The sequence below is a fragment of the Herpailurus yagouaroundi genome, unplaced genomic scaffold (assembly GCF_014898765.1).
Source record: "Herpailurus yagouaroundi ecotype Mexico unplaced genomic scaffold, PumYag 199, whole genome shotgun sequence".
Lineage (NCBI taxonomy): Eukaryota > Metazoa > Chordata > Mammalia > Carnivora > Felidae > Herpailurus > Herpailurus yagouaroundi.
This window is the reverse complement of record NW_024412430.1, coordinates 17,190,628-17,211,770: the sequence shown is the minus strand read 5'-3', so window position 1 is coordinate 17,211,770 and position 21,143 is coordinate 17,190,628. Positions and strand designations below refer to the sequence as shown.

Here is a 21,143-nt window from a genome sequence, read left to right as displayed (position 1 = left end):
GGCCAAATATTCCTTGTTTATCGTCCTGGAGGACACAGCCACACGCTTTCTTTCTGTGACTACAATTTGCAAAACCTTTAGTGAAGAACAGCTACTTTTCAGATTGTGTGCCTTCAGTGACTTGCCACATTTTTATAATTACATCAGTAGTATTTAGAAAAAGCTACATTTTTATTTTTAAAACCCCCTGTTCTCATTTGTTTGGGGTTTTCTTCTTCCCCGGTGCCGGAAGTTGGCAGACTTTTCCCCAGAGGGGCCAGGTAATAAATACTTCAGGCTCTGCCAGCCGTACAAGTCCGTGGCCCGGCACGGCGCAGTGGTCACACACGTGCTTGAACGAGCGAGGGTGGCTGCGTTCCAGTGAAGCCGCTCATGAGCTGGCGGTGGGCCGTGTGGCCCCACGCAGCCCTTTCTCCTCCAGTTTGACACTCTTTCTGCAGTGAAGCTGTTCGAGATAGGCCCAAGTCTGACATCTAGTGGTGACAACGGGAATTAGCCTCAGGTCACAGGGAAGGGTGTGTGTGTGTGTGTGTGTGTGTGTGTGTGTGTGTGTGTGTGTTTTAGGATGCGTTTGTTTGTGGCCTTTATCTAAATGCAGTTCTAGTGTCCGTGTCTCTTAACTCTGAAATAGGTTTTCAAAAACATGTTAATGAAACTTAAATATGTATTTGTAAGGAATAATGAAACTGTATCTGTATATTGATCGTCGAGTGTGAAAGAAAGAACATTAAGCAGCACCTCATAAAACCCGCGTGTGCCCTTCCTCCCGGTTCTCCCCCCTCCCCACCTGCTAGGATGTACTCATTCGCGATCTTGAAGTTTAGGATTAATCATTACGTTATTTTTCTTTGCCACGTATGTGTGAATCCCTAAACCAGAAGATACCATCTGCCTCTTTGTGAACTTCTGAGAAGGCCGTGCCTAACTATGCATTTGTGACTTGCTGCTGTTTGCCGGCAGCATGTGAGAAGCTTGCACGTTGCTGTGTGTCACGGTGGTGCGGGAGACTCCCGGGGGGGGCACCCCCCTTTATCTGGCCATTCTGCCATTGGTGGGTGTTGGGGTGGTTTGCAGCATTCGCTGGTATGGGCAGTGCCGAATCAGAGCTCTTGAACCTTCAGGAGTTTCTCTGAGTACACGTTCCGGAGTGGAATTGCTGGCTCGAAGGCTGCGTGCACGTTGGGGGGACACCAAGCAGTTTCCTGAAGCGGCCGTGCCAGCCCACGCCTCCCGCGGCAGTGAGGGAGGGTCCCTGTGACTCTGCAGCCACGCCAGTTCTTGCTGTTGTGGATGTCCTCTGTCTGTCCCTCCGGATGGGGGATGTGGGCGAGGGGATTCGAGTAGTATTCTCATCGGTCGGTTCTTTCCAGCACATGACTAGAACCTTTCATGACCTGGATGGAAACGTAGTCAAACGGGACTCTGGGATCTGGATCAATGGGTTTGATTACACTGGAATGTCTCACATAACACCTCATATTCCGGAGATCAACGAGAGCATCCGAGCTCACTGTGAGGAGAACGCACCCCTCTGTGGTTTCCCGTGGTACCTCCCGGTGCACTTTCTGATCAGGTGGGTTCACTCCTGTGCTGCTTTAGTCGGGGGGTCAGTTCTCAGGTCCCGTCGCTATGCGAGTACTTCATTACTGCAGCTGGTGAACAGAGGTCAAGTGCCAGGTACGCTGTTTCCTGTCACTGCACAAGTTCTCCTCCTTTAGTGGGACAGAGAGCTTGGAAGTTTACCGTTGCCTTTTCAAATTTAGGAAGTCTTTCCTCTGGAAGCCCGAGTAGTTAGAAAGGCTGGCTCTCTCAACTGGTCTGGTAGATAGCAGATAACTATGAATTGCGAACTTTCATTCCTGGGAAGCTTTTACGGTTTGGTAGTCAAGGGTTGGATAAGAAGGAGTAGGATGGGTAATGGAATCAAGATCACCTAGGATCCTTTGATCTTAATTTTGGGTAAGTTTTATTACCCGATAGCCTGGGCCTTCAGAGTAGTTAGCGTGGTTTATCCTATCCATCAGAGTCGGGTTGTTTTGTTTTGTTTTTTTCGTTTATTTATCTTGAGAGAGGCAAGAGTGGGGGAGTGGCAGAGGGAGAATCCTGATGTGGGGCTTGATCCCACAGACTGTGACCTGAGCTGAAGTCAAGAGTTGGACACAACTGACTGAGCCACCCAGGCACCCCAAGCTTATTTTCATGCCCCAGAATGTGATTCATATATTTGACCATGTCCAGAGGTATAGGTAGCTGTCAACTAATTAAGCATCCTAAATATTGAAGCTCCCTTTCCAAATAGGAAAAACTGGTATCTTCCTGCTCCAGAAGTTTCTCCAGGAAATCCTGCTCATTTCAGACTCGTGTCCAAAGAACAGACACCCTGGGATTCTATAAAGCTGACGTTTGAAGCAACAGGTAAGTCATAGGACATTTTTTTCTTCTCTCCTTCTCTTAAAATTCTTAATAAGTGTGTGTACTTTCTCTTTAAATAATAGTAACCACAACTCAGGAAGAACGTAGTGTCTGTAAAGGTACCTCAAGCAGATTAGTAATGATTTATTGAGGAAAATTAGACTTTATTTTTTTTAGAGCAGTTTTAGGTTCACAGAAAAACTAAGCAGAAAGTAGAGCTCCCCTCCCGCCACTTCCTTTTTTTTTTTTAATTTTTTTTTTTTTTAACATTTATTTATTTTTGACACAGAGAGAGACAGAGTATGAACGGGGGAGGGTCAGAGAGAGAGGGAGACGTAGAATCTCAAACGGGCTCCAGGCTCTGAGCGGTCAGCACAGAGCCCGACGTGGGGCTCGAACTCACAGACCGCGAGGTCATGACCTGAGCCAAAGTCGGACGCTTCACCGACTGAGCCACCCAGCCGCCCCCACCACTTCCCTTCTTAAGACCTTGCACTAGAGTGTGGGATATTTCTTAAAACGGAGGAGCCAGGACTGATCCATTGTTAATTATAGCCCCTGGTTCATATTAGGATTCGGTTCACTCTTTGTGTTGCATAGCTCTGTAGGTTTTGACAAATGTGTAATGTCACGTACCCCCGTATCAGATGGAGTAGATTCCCTGCCCTGAGAGTACCATGCACCCCCGGTCAGCCCTCTCCTCCCACCCCCTCTGGCAACCACTGATCTATGTTACTGCTTCTACTATTTTGCCTTTTCCAGACTATCTCGTAGCGGCAGTCATAAGGTTTGCCACCCTTTCAGGACAGCTTCTTTCATTTAGCAGACAGCCCTCCTGTCTTTAGGGGCTTGATAGGTCATTTCTTTTTAGTGCTGGATGGCATTGTGGATGTACCATAGTTTATCTGTTTACCTACTGCAGAACATCTTGGTTGCAGGTTTTTGTCTAGACATGTTTTCACTTCATTTGTTTTTCTTTAATGTGTGTTTTTGAGAGAGAGTGCATGCGTGCAAGTAGGGGAGGGACAGAGAGAGAGGGAGACACAGAATCTGAAACAGGCTCCAGACTCCGAGCTGTCAGCACAGACTCACGGGCTGTGAGATCATGACCGGAGCTGAAGTCGGACGCTTAACCGACGGAGCCACCCAGGCGCCCCTGACCTCATTTGGATAAAAACCTAGGAGTGCAGTTGCTAGATCATATGATAGGCTAGATTTACCTTTGTAAGAAACTGCCAGGCTCTTCCAGCATGGATGTACTGTCCTGCATTGTCACCAGCATTTGGTACTGTGTTTGGGACTTTGGCCATTCTGATAGCAACGTGGTGGCATCTTCTTGTTTCCATTTGCAATTACCTAATGACCTGTGAGGCTGAGCATCTTTTCTTAGGTTATTTGCCATCTGTGTGTGTCCTCTGGTGAGGTGTCTGTTTATTAATTGGGCTGTTTGGCTTTTTTCTATTGAAATTTAAGGGTTCTCTGTGTATGTGGATAGAAGTCCTTTATATCAGTAAGTGGTGTGCAAATATTTTCTCCTGGTCTGGGTTATCTTTTCATTCTCTTAACAGTGTTTTTCACAGATTGTAAGGCTTTAAATTTAATCAAGTCCAACACAATCAGTTTTTCTTTCATGGGTCATGATTTCGCTGTTACGTCTAAAGGTCATTGCCAAACCCAAGGTCTCTGGATTTTCTGTTATCTTCTGCAAGTTTAGTTTTGTGTTTTCTATTTAGGTCTATGATAGATACATTCTGAGTAAATTTATGTGTTTTTTGTGTGTTTTTGTTATAAGGTCTGTGTGTGGGATTCGACTTTTTTTTTTTCCTGCTTTGCATGTGGATTTCCAGTTGTTCCAGTACCATCTGTTGAAGACTGCCCAATCTCTCCCAAATGACCTGACCTTTGTCAGGAATCAGTTGACTGTATATGCGTGGGTCTATTTTGGGGCTTTCCATTCTGTTCTTACCTGTTTGTGTCTTTTGCCATCACGATGCTGTCTTGATCAAGTCTCGAAGGTGGGTGGTATCCATCCTGTCAGACTTTGTTCTTCTGCGATATACTGCTTGTCTTCGGTCTTTCCACGTATTAGTTTGCCCATATCCACAGTACAACATTCTGGGATGCTTAAATGGAAGCGCATTGAAATCTGCAGATCAAGTTGGGGAAAATGACATCTTAGGGGGGCCTGAGTGGCTCAGTCAGTTAAGCATCTTACTCTTGATTTCGGCTCAGGTCACGATCTCACAGTTCCAGGGTTTGAGCCCCGAGTCAGGCTTTGCGCTGACAGTGCAAAGCCTGCTTGGGATTCACTCTCTCCCTCTCTCTCTCCCCTTCCCTCACTGGTGCTTTCCCTCTATCTCAAAGTAAATAAATAAACACTTTAAAAAAATGACATCTTAATATTTTCTCCTGTGACGTGGAGTATCTCTGTTTATATCTCGTTTATTTTCTTTCATCAGAACTATATTTTGCAGTTTTCCTCATACAGATTCTATACAACTTCTGTTAGATTTGTACCTCAGTATTTCATTTTGGGGGATGCTAATGTAAATACGAGTTTTCATTGATGGTATGTAACCACGTAGCCTGCAACTCTGCCATCATTGTTTATTAGTTTCAGGAGATTTTTGGTTGATTCTTTGGGATTTTCTACATAGATGATCATGTCATCTGCAAACAAAGACGGTTTTATTTCTTCCTTCCCAAATCCGTTTTTGATCTTTTATTGCTTCTTCTCGTCTCACTGCATTAGCTAGGACTTCTAGTATTTTGAAAAAGACTGCTAAGAGGAGTAGTAAGTGTGGGAATCCTTGCCTTGCTCTTGCTCTTAGGGGGAAAGTGTCTACATTTTTACCATGATGTTAGTCGGCCCTTCATCAGGTTGAGGAAATTCCCCTCTATTTTTAGTTTGCTGAGCTTTGTGAATGGATTTTCGGTTTTGTCACATGTTTCTGTTTGCTGATATGACCATGTGATTTTTCTTTATTAGACTTTTGCTGTGATGGATTATATTAACTGGTTTTCAGAGGCTGGATCAATCTTGCATACCCGGAATAAATCCCACCTGGTTGTAGTATATAATTCTTTTTGCACATTGTTGGATTTGATTTGCTGATGCAGAGGATTGGTTCTGTGTCTCCGGAGCTCCGGAGAACTCGAACATAGGAAGTTCACTTTTGAAAGTTCGTGCTACTGTTCACTTGTATCATTCTTGAATTTCATATAAATGGAATCATCCAGTATGTAACATTCGGGGTCTGGGTCATTAGGCATAATGTTCTTGAGATTGAGCTATGTTCTTTTGAGTATTAGTATTTTATTCCCCACAAGTAGTGTATGAGAATTCCAGTTCCACATTCACTCTAGTATTTTCTGTTCTTTCCATCGTACCATTTCTGACGGGCATTTAGTAGTAGCCCTTGCATTTCTCTGTAAGTCATGACGTGGAACATGCTTCCAAGTGCTTACTGACCATTCAGGTATCTTGCTTTTGTGTCTTCATTTCTTCTTCCCTTCTAAAACTTGGGCTTACTGATTTATAGGAGTGCTTATGTTCCAGATCAAAATCCTTTATCATATATATATATATATTTTATCTAGATGTTCTCGTCCATTCATTTTTTTTTTTTTATTAAAGTTTATTTATTTTGAGAGAGACAGAGACCAGCGTGAGTGGGGGAGGAGCCGGGAGAGAGAATCCCAAGTAGGCTCCATGCTGCCAGCACAGAGGCCCAGTGTGGACTCAAACCCACGAAGCTGTGAGGTCATGACCTGAGCTGAAACCGAGAGTTGTACACTTAACCAAATGAGCCACCCAGGTGCCCCATGTCCATTCATTATCTTAAAGGAGTCATTTGATGTGTACAAGTTTTAAATTTTTGTGAATTCCAATTTACCAGGTTTTTCTTTACAGTTAATACTTTATATGTCCTCTCTAAAAAATTCTTGCCCACCGGAGGTCAACAAAGATAGATTCTGATGTTTCCTTCTAGAAGCTTCATAGCTTTAGCTGTTACATTTAGGTCTGTGATATACTTTGAAATAATTTTTGTGTATGATGTGAGGTAGAAGCCAAGGTTCTTTTTTTTAAAATGGATATCCAGTTGTTCTAGCATTATCTGTTGAAAAGACTTACCTTACCCTATTGAACTGCTTTGGCATCTTTGTCCAAGTTAATTGGATTGTATACCTCAACTTTTGCCCACTTTTTACTGAGCTTCCTCGCCCACTAGTAGGTTTCATTTTTGTATTTTTTTGATGACTGTGACCATTTTATTTACACTAAAGAGTAAATAATTTATGTGCTAAGGCATAGTTTAACTCAGAAGGGACTTGAATATCTAGTATGCAAAGAAAGCTGGAGGACAGACACAAGATGGGAGAAGGGAAGTAATAAAACTTGGTTGTTAACCATGGAATGAAGTCCTTGCAGGGCATTCAGTGCCTTAGCTGATGCTTTCAATGGTGGATACTTTTGTTTTCTCTGGGCTTTTAAAATTTAATTGGAAATCAATTTATTTTGCACCAACCGGCTTTTTGTCATGCCAATAATTATTTCTGATTTTTAATCACCAGCTTGTAAAAAGGAAGCACAGAAAAATCCAAACCTTTCTCTATCCTTTATGCACAATTTGGAGAATTCCAGTAAAATTTAGGTTCCTGGCAGGCAAGTTGCACATCTACTGCCCTATATTTTGTGATTACAAATGTCAAGAAATCAGAAAAAAATTGACTGTGTGGGTCTGTGTACCAGTTACCGTATTTTTAGTTATAGAAGCTTTGCAGCTTAATGATCATAAGGGTGAAAATCCATTGTATTTTTTGTTATTATTTTCCTTGCTATTTTTGTTTGTTTTCCATATGAACTTCAGTATTAACCTAACTGATATAAAATTTATTACTAATTGGTGTTTTGGGGGAGTATCATAGTAAGTTTATAAAGTAAGGAGAACTGACCTAATTTTTTCACCCTGTCCATGAACTAGCAATGCCTTTTCACATGTTCATATCTACTTCTGTCTTTCCTAAGTGTTAAAAGATTTTCCTCATCTAGTTTTTGTGGCTGTCATAATTGGAATTTTCTGTACCTTTATGTTCTCTAACTGGTTATATTTGTTGGCGTAAAGGCAGCTGGTTTCTGTAGGTCAAATTTGTATCTTTGCTACCTCACTGAATCTTTCACTTTTTGCGTTAATCATCACTCCTCTAGAGTTCTCCAGGTTTACTAGGAATTGCCAACCTTTAAATGGCCAGATACTATTTTAGGCTTTGCCATATGTCCCCAACGTAGACTTTTTTGTTAACTACTGTTTAAATACGTAAAAAACATTCTTAGCCTGTTAGCCTTACAAAAACAGACCAAGTATATAGCGTATTGACTACAGCGTATCGACTGCAAATAGTCTTTCTTTCTTTACCAGTTCCTAGGCCCATAACTGATGTGTCTAAGTGGCTGATGGTGTGGAGCAGCTGTGGATGTAGTGAGCAAGCGTCCTTGTTTTACTTAGAGCACAGGTCTCATGTGTTTCCCAACATGTGAGAGACTAGCCTTAGGCCTGGGGTGTATATTTTGTATCCTGTTAAGCAAGCGTTTATCAACTGTCATTTCTTGAATGTTTTTATAAGGAATTGGATTTTAATTTTAGAAAAGTTTTTTTTTTTTTTTTATTCTTTATTTTAAAAGCATCTGTCTAGGGTTTTTTCTTCCTTGGGTCTTTTAACGTGGTTTATTCCACTAGGTTATGGCTTATTTTCTTAATGTGATGTTGGATTTTGTGTGCTACAATTTAGATACTTTCTGTTAATACTCCTGATACTGGTCCATGTCTGTTTATTTTTTTGGTTCTCTTTAATCAGATTTAGTTATATGTTACCCATAAATGTATAAACGTGATAAAAATGGTAAGTCTTCCTTAATTTCCAGTGCCTCGGAACAGTTTAGGAAGCATTTGAACTGGCTAAAAAGTTGACTTAAATTCCTCTCTGAAACCATCTGGGCATGGTGTTTTTTCGTGGGGGGTAGTTTCCTAACTTTTTCTTGGGAAATTCATCTAAGATTTATCTCTCTCTTGTACAGTAGAAGAGAGTACAGTAATCTGTTTTCCTTAAAAAGTATCCACATTTCATTTGGGTTTCCAAATTTAATAGTACAGAGGTCTGCTTGTAGTCAACGTGTGATTTTAAACATTTCTTCTGGGGGTGCCTGGGTGGCGCAGTCTGTGAGGCGTCCGACTCCAGCCAGGGCTCGATCTCGCGGTCCGTGAGTTCGAGCCCCGCGTCAGGCTCTGGGCTGATGGCTCGGAGCCTGGAGCCTGTTTCCGATTCTGTGTCTCCCTCTCTCTCTGCCCCTCCCCCCTCCCCCGTTCATGCTCTGTCTCTCTCTGTCCCAAAAATAAATAAACGTTGAAAAAAAAATTAAAAAAAAAAAATTTCTTCTGTTTATTTTTCTTACTCTTTTTGTATACTTGTGTTTTCTCAGCTCCACTCCCCTTCCCGTCTCTTTCTTAACCAAGTTAGCTAGTAGAGTTGTTAATAAAAAAATCTAATTTTTAGAATTAAGTTAGGTCTGTTTATTTCTGGTCTCTACTTTCCTGATTTCTTCTTATCTGTAATATTTGTTTTCTGTTCTCTTTGTTGTACTATTTTATAAAAAAATGTTTATTGCTATGGATTTTCCTCATCACTGCTTTTCATTGTTTACAAAAAACTTGTGATTTTTGTTCAGATTTCCTTTTTCTCCTAGAAGTCTTTTAATTTTCAGGTAGAAAGCTATTTTGTGTTATTTGTAATATGTGTTATGAAATGGATGCTTTCCTTCCTAAGTTAATATTTTGAGTATTTTGTGTCCCCTTTAGAAGATATGTTCTGTGTTACCAGCTTGTAAAGTTTGATGTGTATATATATCCATATAATCTACTTCACTGATCTTTTTTTGTTCAACTGATGTCTTGTACTGACAGTGGAGTGTTAGTTTCCTATTTGTAGTCTTCCTATATACGTAGGTATCTTTCTGCATCTCCTGTATTTTGCTTCAAGTAGTTGCTGTTACTTAATGCACAGGATTCACAATTTTGTGTCATTGTGAATTAAAACATTTAGTATTAAAAAGTGCCTTTTTACATTTAGTGCTTTTGTCTTGAATCCTGGTTTTTTCCTCTGTTATCAAAGAGGTCTTTTTTAAAAATTGCTAGCCAGAAACCCCTTTGTTTATTCCTTTATTTTTACCCTTTCTGAAACTCGTGTTTTTTGAATAATCCGAGTTATATTTTTCCCCCTTTTCACATTTATTTCTATGACTGATGCATTTGGTCTCAACTTTGTTCCAATATTTTGTGCTTTGCTATATTCCATTTTGTGATCGGTCATCTTTGCTCTTTAAAATATTTTCTGGCATTTTAGGAAAGTGTATAGTTTTGTTTTGACCACATATGATGTAGGAAAGTGTGTATTTTCCTTTGACCCCATAACTGTGGAACCTTTTACTGTCTGTGTCAGTGTCTCGCGGGCTCTGAGTCTGCTTACCCAGCTTCCCCGGCTCCCTCTTGGTGTCGGTCACGTCCCCCACTGGACACTGGTCTTCCACCCTCACTGGGATGTTGCCTTCGAAATGTGTCTGGACAGGTTAAAACCCTCACTGTCCGTTCTTCTGCTGTAGTTTTTGAAGTTCCCTCTTGGTTAAATGAAGCTTATTCTCTGGATTTCTGAAGGCCTTGCGAGTGCTAGGTTCTTGTATGTTTAGATGACAGGTTTTGTCACTGTAAATTTCTGCTGTGCCTCGTGACCTACCTCATTACTTACCCCGGTTGACACATGCAGAACATCCGAGCCAGGAGACCTCCCTTAGGTCTGGAGCGAGAATCTTTCAAGTGACATAAGGTGTGCCTTCATAGTCTGGCTTGGTGGTGAATTAACTGCTTCTCCCGATGCCTTTTTAAAGACTGTTCCTCTTACCTTTCAGGACCAAGCCACATGTCGTTCTACATCCGCACCCACGAAGGGTCAACGCTTTCTCAGTGGTCTCTTGGCAACGGCACCCCCGTCACCAGTAAAGGCGGGGACTACTTCGTATTTTACTCCCACGGGCTCCAGGCCTCTGCGTGGCGGTTCTGGATAGAAGTGCAGGTGGGGATTTGCCAGCTCTGCCGCGGTCACCGTCAGGCTCCCGGGTGGTACGTGGTAAAAACCGGGCTGATTCTGCCTTCAGAGAACTAAAGCACTGCCAACTGTTCTCTGCTAGGTCTCGGAAGAACGGCCTGAAGGAATGGTCACCGTGGCCATTGCTGCCCACCACCTGTCTGGTGAAGAGAAGAGGTCCTCCCAGCTGGATGCCCTGAAAGACAAGTTCCCAGACTGGACGTTTCCCTCAGCCTGGGTGTGCACGTACAGTCTCTTTGTGTTTTAATCTTCTGGACGGGCTCAAAGCACATGCCTGGCGGGATACCCCCCGTGACGTGCTTTCTCCCTGCGTCACGTGGGTATCTGTGATGTAAGTCCATGATTTTTCACGAGCACGTGTTCAGATTGTAAGTCCGTGGTTTTTCAGAGCTTGGGGGCAGATGCTCTTCAGGGCCACACACCTAGCGCTGTGGGTAGTGACGCATGGCCTTTTTGACACTTGAAGACGCCAGTTTTCTGGCACTTAAGCACATGTGGGTACTACCACTACACATGGAAGTCCTTTTCTGTGACCTTAAGGATTGAAGCCAACCAACCACTTCAGTAGTTCTCCCCTTAGAATCATGAAAGGTGTTAGAGAGCACCGTGAGCCCGCTCACTGTTCACTAGACAAATGACGTTTCCAGTCGAAGCTGTGGAGGGTAGCTCGGATGCCGTTCCCCGGAGTGGTAACTCCCCTGCGATGGAACCCGGGGTACAGAAGGCGGTTCCGGCAGGGGCTGGGGACGGGCAGGGGGCTCCGGGGGCCCCGGTCCGTGCCCAGAGCTCTGCTTCCTCCCCACCTGCCGCGCAGCCCAGCCCCGAGGTGGGGAGCGGTGCCGTGCTGGGGACTCAAGACCATCGTTCTGATGCTTGTCTGAGGCTGCTCTCGAGGCCCAGGATACCCTGTTCCCCCGTCTCCACCTTGTCAGTCCGAGAGCAGCTGCGGTTCCTGCTGGGTTTTCGGAGGCTCTTCTGGTTCAGGACGTCGTGTGCGCAGTCACGCATCTTCAGTTCTGTCCCCAGAGCATGCAGTTGCCGTGGCAGGAAGAGAGTAAGGAGAGGCTGGGCATTTTATGAATCTTCTCTTCTCCAAGGTTCATGCTTCAGGGCATAATTGTATTGACGCACGGAGTCCTTATTCGGTCCGGATAGTTGCTCAAAGGCTGTCCAGCGGAGCCGGCCTTGCTGGGCCTCGGGGGCCGTGGCCCACGCCGGAGCGAGGCCACCGAACCTCCGGCTGCTGGGATTTGGGCCCTGCGTCACGGCAGGCCCAAGACCCGGAGGTACTTTTCGTTTAGAAGGCGGCTGCCGAGGCGGGTGCCGGCGGGTCCCCCGGCTCCGTGGCTGTGGCACTGCAGGGATTTGGTCAGACGAGCGGTAACTTCCGCTAGCTCTCCTTTTTCCCTGGAGATTAGCGAGCAGAGGCCAAAAAGACATTTTAAAGAAGAGCCCCGGTAAAACGAACAAAGCGTCCCTCCGCTCCTCCCGCACAGAGCACCCCACGTGTGCGTCGCAGGCCCGGTCACGCTGCTCCTACCCCTGCCGAGTCTGGTCTGTGACTCCCTGCACCCTGACTGGGCACCCCCTCACGGCACTGCTGGCTGGCACGCGTGTGGCTCCCGGGCCTCGTCGAAGCCGCGCGTTAGTCTCAGTGCTGCGAGAACCTGGCTCCTGCCAGATTTCAAAATAGGGGCGGATTTTCTGTCCCTGTGGTTAATCTTAGATTACACGGAAAAAAACAAAATGCCGTATTGAGGAAGGACATTGTTACTTAACAATTCTTTTCTCTTTGGGAAGGAGGTTGGTTACCCCCTTTTGCCAATAATCATGATTCTCTTTTTGCCTTTAGGTTATTTTCCTTCGTGAACAGGATCTCTTGTTTTGGTTTTCAAGTCACTCGTCTCAGGGCACATTTAGTATTTGGGCAGATGGTTTTAGTGCCAGAAATGGTTAGGTACAGATGATACTCGTGGCTCTGTTCATAAGCACACTGTCTGGTTTGTCAGCGAGCGGCCTCTGAGATTAAAGAGCTTGTTTTCTTTGAGTATCTGACCATTCAAAACTCATTTCTGAAAGGGTCTTTCCAGATTCTAACCAACGCATTCTTTCCTGTACAATTTAAATGTAAGCCCAGTACTGTACATTCAGTGAAAATGTGAAGAGTTGGGATTTTGAAGAAATGCTTGTGCCTGACCGACGAGCGACTGTTGCATGAAGTATTTGTTCCCACAGTTTAGCTGATATAAATGAGCATGAGAGGATTTCTAAGATGTTACCACTGAAGGGGCCATAGCCAGCTGATAACTCAGGAAGCTGCAGGGAGAATGTCTGTCTTCTCTTTTCACTGGTCGCTGACTTGAGATTAATTGTTGCCTTACATTACTGAAATAAACTTTTTAGTTAGTATCTTTAACAGAAAAAACAGATCTTTACTGTTTTTCTGTGTCCCCATCGTTGAAGGGTTATTTCAAGTCTACAGGACCTTTGAAAAGACCTAGATGGCTCACGTGGACAGGACAGTTATCCCTAAGGGGTCATGTGGGCAGAGAGTTCAACATGGAAATGTCTAGCTTAGCATATTTTGTCAGTGAAATACCGAGAAAATCGCTGAAGGATGTGGGGATGGGCAGAAGAAATGGTCTTTCAGCCAGTGGCCCGCTGCTCACTCTCCTCTCCACCCAAGGAAAGGGCCCGGCCACTCCCCGCAACAGAGTTCCCTGCGCAAGTTATGTGGCTTTCTCGGTGAACTCCCTTGGAAACAATGGGAGTATGCTTCCTCATCGTACACCTTGCCTCCTTTTAGGGCCAATAAAGCCAAAATGCATTTAGGCCTCTGTATGTCTGACTCTCTTTATTTAGAAAATGTCTTCGTTAACGTTGAAGTACATTAGTGTAGATTTTTTTTGATACTACTACTTCCTTACTGATTTGTAAAAATAAAATTTCTTCCAGTTTGGCCCTATACCATGACCAAGTGGGATTTATCCAAGGAATGAAAAGTTGGCTTAACACCTGGAAAAATCAAAGTACCACACCATGTGGTAGTTGTTGTTATTAATTCTATTGATATCACCTCAGTAGATACAAAGCTTAACACCTTTTCATGATAAAAACACTCAGCAAACAACTGATTGATTGTCTTTATCAGGGTGAGGAAGTTCACTTCTACAAAACACCGCTAACATCATCATGTGTGATGAAAGACAACCAGCATGTCCTCTACTGCCACTGAGTGTACTGAGGCTCCGGCCAGGGCGGTTTGGCAAGAGACATCTAGATTAGAAAGGACAAATTAAATCTGTTTCTAGGTACGGATGACATGATCTTAATAAATCATTCAGCAGTGTTGTAGGAATGTATCAATACACAGCTGTCAACTGACTTCTGTAACAAGAAAATTCTCTTGACAGTAGCAGTAAGAGTCAAGTACCTAGTAATAAGCATAACAAAAGTACAAGATTGTTACACCGGATACTAAAACATTGCTGAAGGAAATCCCACGTTTGTGGATTCAAAGTTCTCCCAAATTGATCCACAAATTGAACACAATCCCAGCTCGTGTGTGTGCGTGTGCGCACGCGCACAGAAATGGACAAGCTGATCCTAAAATTCATATGGAAATGCAACGAAACAAACTTTAAGAGTCCCATATTCAAAACTTCCTACAAAGTAGGGACGGTAATCAAGACAGTGTGAACACATATCAATATAATAATACAATTGACCGTCCAGAAATAAGTCCCATGTGTTTATAGTCAAATGATTTTTGGCAATTCAGTGGGAAAAACATTTAAATGGTGCTGGGACAACTGAATATCCTCCTATAAAAGAACCAAGTTAGATCCCTCACTTTATACGATACACAAAAAATTAACTCAAAATGGGTCAAAGATCTAAATGCAGGAGGTAAAACTGTAAATAAAATTTAAAAAACCAAAACAACAAAGGCACAGATCTCCATTACCCTGTGTCAGGCAGTGGTTTCCCAAAGCACAAGCAACCAAAGAAAAAGTTGAGCCTTCACCAAAATGAACAACTTTCATGCTTCAAAGGACAGTGTCATGAAAGTGACAAGGTAAGCCTTTAGAATGCGAAAATACTTGCAAGTCATATCTGATCAAGGTCTAGTATCCGGAATGCATGAGGAACTCTTGCAAAGCAACAAAAAGATAAATGACCCAACTGTGAAATTGGCTAATAGCCACATGACGAGCCACCAGCCACCACGAACATGCACGTCTACGTCGTAACGGCACCGCTTCCCACACAACTCGGATGGCTCAACCAAAGATACAACAACAAGTGATGATGGGAGAAACTGGAACCCACCTCCCCTGCCAGTGCAATGTAAAAAAATGGCACGGGCACTCTGGAATGTGGTTGAGATTTCCTCAGAGCATTAAAACCGGTTATGTGACCAAGCATTTTCACTCCCAGGGAAAACTGAAAACATACATCCACTTGGAAACCTCTATGTGAGCGTTCACAGTAGCCTCATTCGTGATAGTCACAAAGTGGTAACCACCCAGATATCTCAACTGACGAATGGACAGATACACTAGATGCATGAAGTGTAACACTATTCAGCCTTAAAAAGGGATGAAGTCACGGATATGTGAAGATGGACCTTGAAACCATCCTGCAAAGTGAAAGAAGCCACACAGAAAAAGCCACATATTCTATGACTGCATATATACCAAATGTCTTCAGAAGAGGGAAATCGATAGAAACAAAGATTTAGGAAAACAGGGAAGTCAGAATCCCCTTTAATCCCACCTACTAGAGGCAGGTGGCCCGTCTCCTCTACATTTATGCAATTTTGTTTGATGGAAGTCCTTTTCATTACATTTTGGACGTTTTCCATGTCCTCAACATGGATTTCTCTTCCAAACTTCTGCGGTCAGACATACAGGATGCTGCCAACTCTTGACGCTCCTATCCTAAATGATTCTGCATATAAATTTTTAACCTGTCTTGATTTGTAGTTATTTCATAAGGAAAATTCTATGGGGCGGAATTATGTAATGAAAAGAGTATTTCCGTGGCTTTTAATAAATACACATTTTGCTGTCAGCCTGAGTGATGAATAAACACAAGTGCGTGTAATGGTTTTATTGCCCTTTACCAAGTAAAAAAAAAAGTACACATTACAGAAGTAGCAGCAACTTTAATTACAAGCAAACGTTGACTCTACCCCCACCCAAATGACTTCTTGTTTTGGTATCAGCAAATAATTCAAACTTCAAATAGTTCTACTGAATACTGAAATTCATTGGTTAAAATTATGGCTTAAACATTGACATGTGAACCAAACAAGGCAAAATAAAAATATGAATTAAAAAAAAAAAAGTGAAGTCTATTACAAATTACCAAGAGAAGATTTCTGTAAACCTCCCAATTGTTCCGCCTTAGGGCCGTCCATTTCCTATTACATGGAAAAGCAAGTCTAGGAGACCAGATTCATTGGTGGTGTTCCCCACAGGAGTACAGTTCACTTACTGGTGCCCTGCTTGTAAGAGTGCAGGACGGACCCAGCAGCACATTCAGAGATTTGAGAGGATCACAGCTGTTTACAACGGTGAATCATTTTTATTGACCGCATATTCACACCAAACACAAAAATAATGCTAGTTCTCCTCCTAATGGACTAGGACAGGAGAAGAAATTTCAGGTTGGTTTCTTGCTGGGCTGCACGTACTCACATGGGAAACATTATTGTTCTATCCTAAGATTCAGGAAAGGTGGTTTAAAACGAAGGCTTAAATAAAGTAGCACCAGAAAGAGCAGGTACCATAATCACATATCCCACCCGTTCAGGAGTTTGGGGACGTGACGTTACTGCACTTGTAATGTAAAAAGTAAATGATAGTAAATTACCAAACTCAATAATTTAAAACACTTTGATGAACTTTGAACTAAGCAATTTCAAAATGCTTTTGAGTTTCCCTTCGAAGGAAACCTGGCCAGGACAACTGTATCCAGCCATTTACTTTAAAAAGCCAGGATAGAGGACCAAGTTTTATGTTTAAACTGTAATTGCACTATGAGAAAGGAGGCTGTTTTACATAGTGGTATGAATTTGGTCCACATCAAATACATCGTTATTACAAAAATAAACAAGTTTGTTTTTGTAAAAAATAACATTGCATTCCTTTGTTCAAATTGCACAGTACAAACAAGCTATCTAAATTAATACTGACAGAAGGTAACCGGAAGTACATACCGTGGATATGCGTTTAGTCTGAAGCAATTAGGATAGGAGTATGCAGGTAGGTTTTCATAATGTATGAAAACTAACATTTAAGTCCTATCTAGAAATACATAAAATATTTTAAAAGTTACAATGAAGAATGCATTGTTCACATAGTAATTTTTAGTAGCCGTGATAATACAGGATTCAGCAGTCTATTTACATGAAAGTCCCATTTTTATTCAATTTACAAAAGCAATAAATAAGAAACTACATTAATTTGCACAAAACCTGTTTGATTTCATGATCAGTGTGACCGTTTCCGTTACTGTATGACCAAGCCAATAAACCTGTTCTCTTCTCTGAAGACTGCTCAGATTTGGAAAGAAAAGCAAGTCTTGTCTCTCTTCCAAGAGTGAGAATAGCCATGCAGAATCCAGCATAAAACCTTACAGATTATAATATAAGCCCTAAAAATATGAACAGTGCCTCTGAGTATATTTACACAAGAGTATTCACAAAAAGATACAGTTCTCGGATACAAAATAGTTTAGTGGTATCTAACAGCATAATTGATAAGAACCCCCCCCCCCCCCAGACCCCTGCCCACACGGACTGGCAGGAATCAAGCTTGCTAAGAGAGCAGGCACACAGCTTCCATCAATTCAGGACTGGGACTGAATGGGCTACAAAAGGCCAAGGAGCACGACCCTGTCACAACAGCCACACGGTGTGCCATGGCAGGTGTCCATTCAGGAGGCCCGATGACGGAGCCCAGTGCTCTCCATCCGAAGGGGAACACAGGTAGCTCAAGTACCCGATGAGCTACAGCAAGCACCTTAGCATTTAAATTTAAAAAGCAGTCTGGACACACGCTGAACCAGAAAACACGTAAGAAGCTGTTAAGTAGTGAAAAAGTAGGCTCGTCTAGGGCAAAACAATCCCAAGGTTTAGGAGCTACCATTCTTTACGAATAAAATCAAAATATTCTCATGTACAACTGTACAGTGCTCTTTATTACTTTCCACTGCAGCTTAAAAAATTTTATGAAAAATGATTTGATATCACATTTTTATGGAGTCAGATTTCTTAGAAGAGAAAGAGTTAAAGTTCAGTAATACCTTACCAGAGTCTCTGAGTTCTCTCCCTGGTTAAATCGTCCAGCTAGGCCAGTTTCCTCAGTTGCACATGCCGCTGCAAGTTAACACTGCCCGTGGTGATGGCACGCCGCTGCCGTTAGGACACAGAACAGTCGTAAGTCCCGTCTTGAAAGGATTCCTCCTCCTCTGCTCGGGCTGCGTCCTCCTCGTTCCTGCTGACCAGACCGCTGCCTCCGACCTCGCCCTGGGGGAGGCTTCCATGGCCCGAGGGGCCCCGGCTTTCCTCTGCCCGGGGCCCAGTGTGTTCAGGAGTCTTACCCGCAGTTATTGGCTGGAAGGCTTCAGGCTGGACCTGCTCCTCTGTCAGCTCACTGAACTTCTGTACTTGTGGCTTAATGATGTTTAAGAATGGCTTATATCCAGGACTAGGTAGAGAGAAAAGAAAATTAGCTCTCTACTGCCACATTGGAAATGCTCCATGGAATGTTCTGGATAAACTCCTAAATGCTGAAACTGAGGTCAATGCTAGATGTTGCGTGGAGGGGGAGGAGGCACAGGGTAGGAAATGATGCCGCCCCCCCTTGGTGTCCTGGCCAGCACGGGGGGGGGGGGGGGCAGCCTTTAGTGTGTGTGTCTTACAGCTCTGAGCTCGAGGAGCAAGGACTAACATTCTCCAGTAGTAGCATAATTCAAAAATCCTATTCCACAGGGCGCCTGAGTGGCTCAGTGGGTTAAGCATCTGACTCTTGGTTTAGGCTCAGGTCATGATCTCACGGTTGGGGAGTTCAAGCTCCACATGGGGCTTGTCCTTCACGCTGTCCTGGCAGCGTGAAGCCTGCTTGGGATTCATTCTCTCTCTCTGTCTCCCCCACTTGGGCTCACTCCCTCTCAAAATAAAAAACAAACTTAAAAAAAAAAAAATCCTATCCCACAGCGTAAGGACCAACAGAGTTACAGACTTGAAAAAGAACCTTCACAGGGTACATCTAATCTTAGTGAACTTGGCGACTAAGAAACAAACTAGCTCCAAGTAAGGGAAACCCCAAATCCACACCTAGCTGGTTATAAAGGACTAGAAGCCAAAGCTCTTAGCTTCTAACCACTAACTCTTAACTTGGGCTTGCTGGTCACTGCTATGGACTGTTAAATGCACACACTCCTCTTTTCAGCAGATGCTTAGAGGTTATTACCTGCAGTTCTACAGAACCACAGATCTCATGTTCCAGACTAACTCGGAGACCACCTGTGCCATGCCGCTCTGTACTCACACACATGGCTGGGTAGAGAATGGTGACTACAGAAAACCGCTTGAGAAGTGAAAGTGTGGGGGCACCTGGGTGGCTCAGTCCGTTAAGGGTCTGACTTCGGCTCAGGTCATGATCTCACAGCTCATGGGTTCCAGCCCTGCATCAGGCTGTCAGCACTGAGCCTAGAGCCTGCTTTGAAGTCTCCGTCTCTCCCTCTCTCTGGCCCTCCCCCGCTGGCACTCTCTCCCCCTCTCAAAATTAACTAGGGGCACCTAGGTGGCTTAGTCGGTTAAGCATCCGACTTCAGCTCAGGTCATGATCTCATGGTTCGTGGGTTCGAGCCTCGTGTCGGGCTCTGTGCTGACAGCTCAGAGCCTGGAGCTTGCTTCGGATTCTGTGTCTCCCTCTCTCTCTGTCCCTCCCTTGGCGCGTTCTCTCAACATAAATACACATAAAAAAAAGTGAACAGAAATGAATGTGTGAAAGCACTTTTATTTCTACCAACCTAAAAATCTCCAAATAAATTTAGCAGAACTAAACCTTACTCGGAAGGGGCAGGGCCCACCCCAGGACAGCAGAGGTAACAAGCCTAAGGAGCCCCACACTTACCAATCCGTAGAGGCCCATCGGTCTACCGCGTGTAGCCCTGTCTTTATGTTCTGTAACATCTCTCCATCCACCTCCGAAGACTGGATGAGCAGCAGGATCTGGCTGATTACTGAGGATTCTCGGAGAATCAGGCCTATGACGATGCACCAGTCTAGACACCCTGCCTCCATGAACATGTGCAGCAAGTACCTATGCATGAGAAGAAACACAAAGATCGACACTAAGAAGCCGCAGATGGAGACGGGAATCGTCATCAGGAACGGAGCCCCTGTACGCTATATGCCCAAACACGCTGAGTAGGCGTTCTGGGCTTCTGAAAAACTGAGAAACTCACCGAAGCTGGACCTGGGATTTATGAGGCCCCTTACTGGCCAACTCCATGGAGATGTGCTCCAGCTCCGACTGAGTTAAACTGAGTGTGGAGAAGTTTTCATCCACCATTGTCCAGTCTCCGTCCACCATGGAGCTACTTTCCGTCAAATCTGTGGCTGAACCAATACTGCATTCATCACCTGATGAGAAAGGACCGAAAGTTATGAACTAGCTTCATGAAGAAAATGTTCAATTTGAAATATTAGCAGTTCCTCACATGTGGATTTCTGCTCGGAATTCTCAAAGCCAAACATTAAATCCACTGCTAAAACTCCCATGTTATGTTAACAGTAGTAGATATTAAAAAAAAAAAAAAAAAAAAAATTCACGCCAGTCAGAGTGGCTAAAATGAACAAATCAGGAGACTATAGATGCTGGAGAGGATGTGGAGAAACGGGAACCCTCTTGCACTGTTGGTGGGAATGCAAATTGGTGCAGCCGCTCTGGAAAGCAGTGTGGAGGTTCCTCAGAAAACTAAAAATAGACCTACCCTATGACCCAGCAATAGCACTGCTAGGAATTTATCCAAGGGACACAGGAGTACTGATGCATAGGGGCACTTGTACCCCAATGTTCATAGCAGCACTCTCAACAATAGCCAAATTATGGAAAGAGCCTAAATGTCCATCAACTGATGAATGGATAAAGAAATTGTGGTTTATATGCACTATGGAATACTACGTGGCAATGAGAAAAAATGAAATATGGCCTTTTGTAGCAACGTGGATGGAACTGGAGAGTGTGATGCTAAGTGAAATAAGCCATACAGAGAAAGACAGATACCATATGGTTTCACTCTTATGTGGATCCTGAGAAACTTAACAGGAACCCATGGGGGAGGGGAAGGAAAAAAAAAAAAAAAGAGGTTAGAGTGGGAGAGAGCCAAAGCATAAGAGACTGTTGAGAACTGAGAGCAAACTGAGGGTTGATGGGGGGTGGGAGGGAGGAGAGGGTGGGTGATGGGTATTGAGGAGGGCACCTTTTGGGATGAGCACTGGGTGTTGTATGGAAACCAATTTGACAATAAATTTCATATATAAATAAAAAAAAAATAAA

General features: G+C 43.6%; 2 protein-coding genes across 9 annotated transcripts in view; one reads left to right on the top strand and one right to left on the bottom strand.

Moving 5' to 3' along the window:
• Nucleotides 1-21,143, bottom strand: part of RIC1 (RIC1 partner of RAB6A GEF complex) — a 171,283-nt gene that overhangs the window by 5,169 nt on the left and 144,971 nt on the right. For 4 of the 7 annotated variants that reach the window (XM_040449500.1, XM_040449501.1, XM_040449502.1 and 1 more), the window contains 3 exons: nt 20,050-20,227; nt 19,716-19,904; nt 15,667-18,284 (listed from right to left, as the gene is read on the bottom strand). In XM_040449500.1, coding sequence (XP_040305434.1) covers nt 17,996-18,284; nt 19,716-19,904; nt 20,050-20,227 — 656 coding nt within the window. In that variant the 3' untranslated portion in view covers nt 15,667-17,995. Of the gene's footprint in view, nt 1-4,378; nt 4,559-15,666; nt 18,285-19,715; nt 19,905-20,049; nt 20,228-21,143 lie in introns of those variants that run through there. The other 3 variants (XR_005782873.1, XR_005782874.1, XR_005782875.1) reach the window with 2 other exon arrangements.
• Nucleotides 1-21,143, top strand: part of ERMP1 (endoplasmic reticulum metallopeptidase 1) — a 59,786-nt gene that overhangs the window by 30,545 nt on the left and 8,098 nt on the right. The window contains exons 10-14 of one of the 2 annotated variants that reach the window (XR_005782876.1): nt 1,371-1,573; nt 2,300-2,415; nt 10,370-10,533; nt 10,649-12,754; nt 13,429-13,433. Coding sequence is in view for 1 of the 2 variants with exons in the window: in XM_040449504.1 (XP_040305438.1) it covers nt 1,371-1,573; nt 2,300-2,415; nt 10,370-10,533; nt 10,649-10,813 (648 nt within the window). In the remaining variant the exon portion in view is untranslated. Of the gene's footprint in view, nt 1-1,370; nt 1,574-2,299; nt 2,416-10,369; nt 10,534-10,648; nt 13,398-13,428; nt 13,434-21,143 lie in introns of those variants that run through there. The other variant, XM_040449504.1, reaches the window with a different exon arrangement.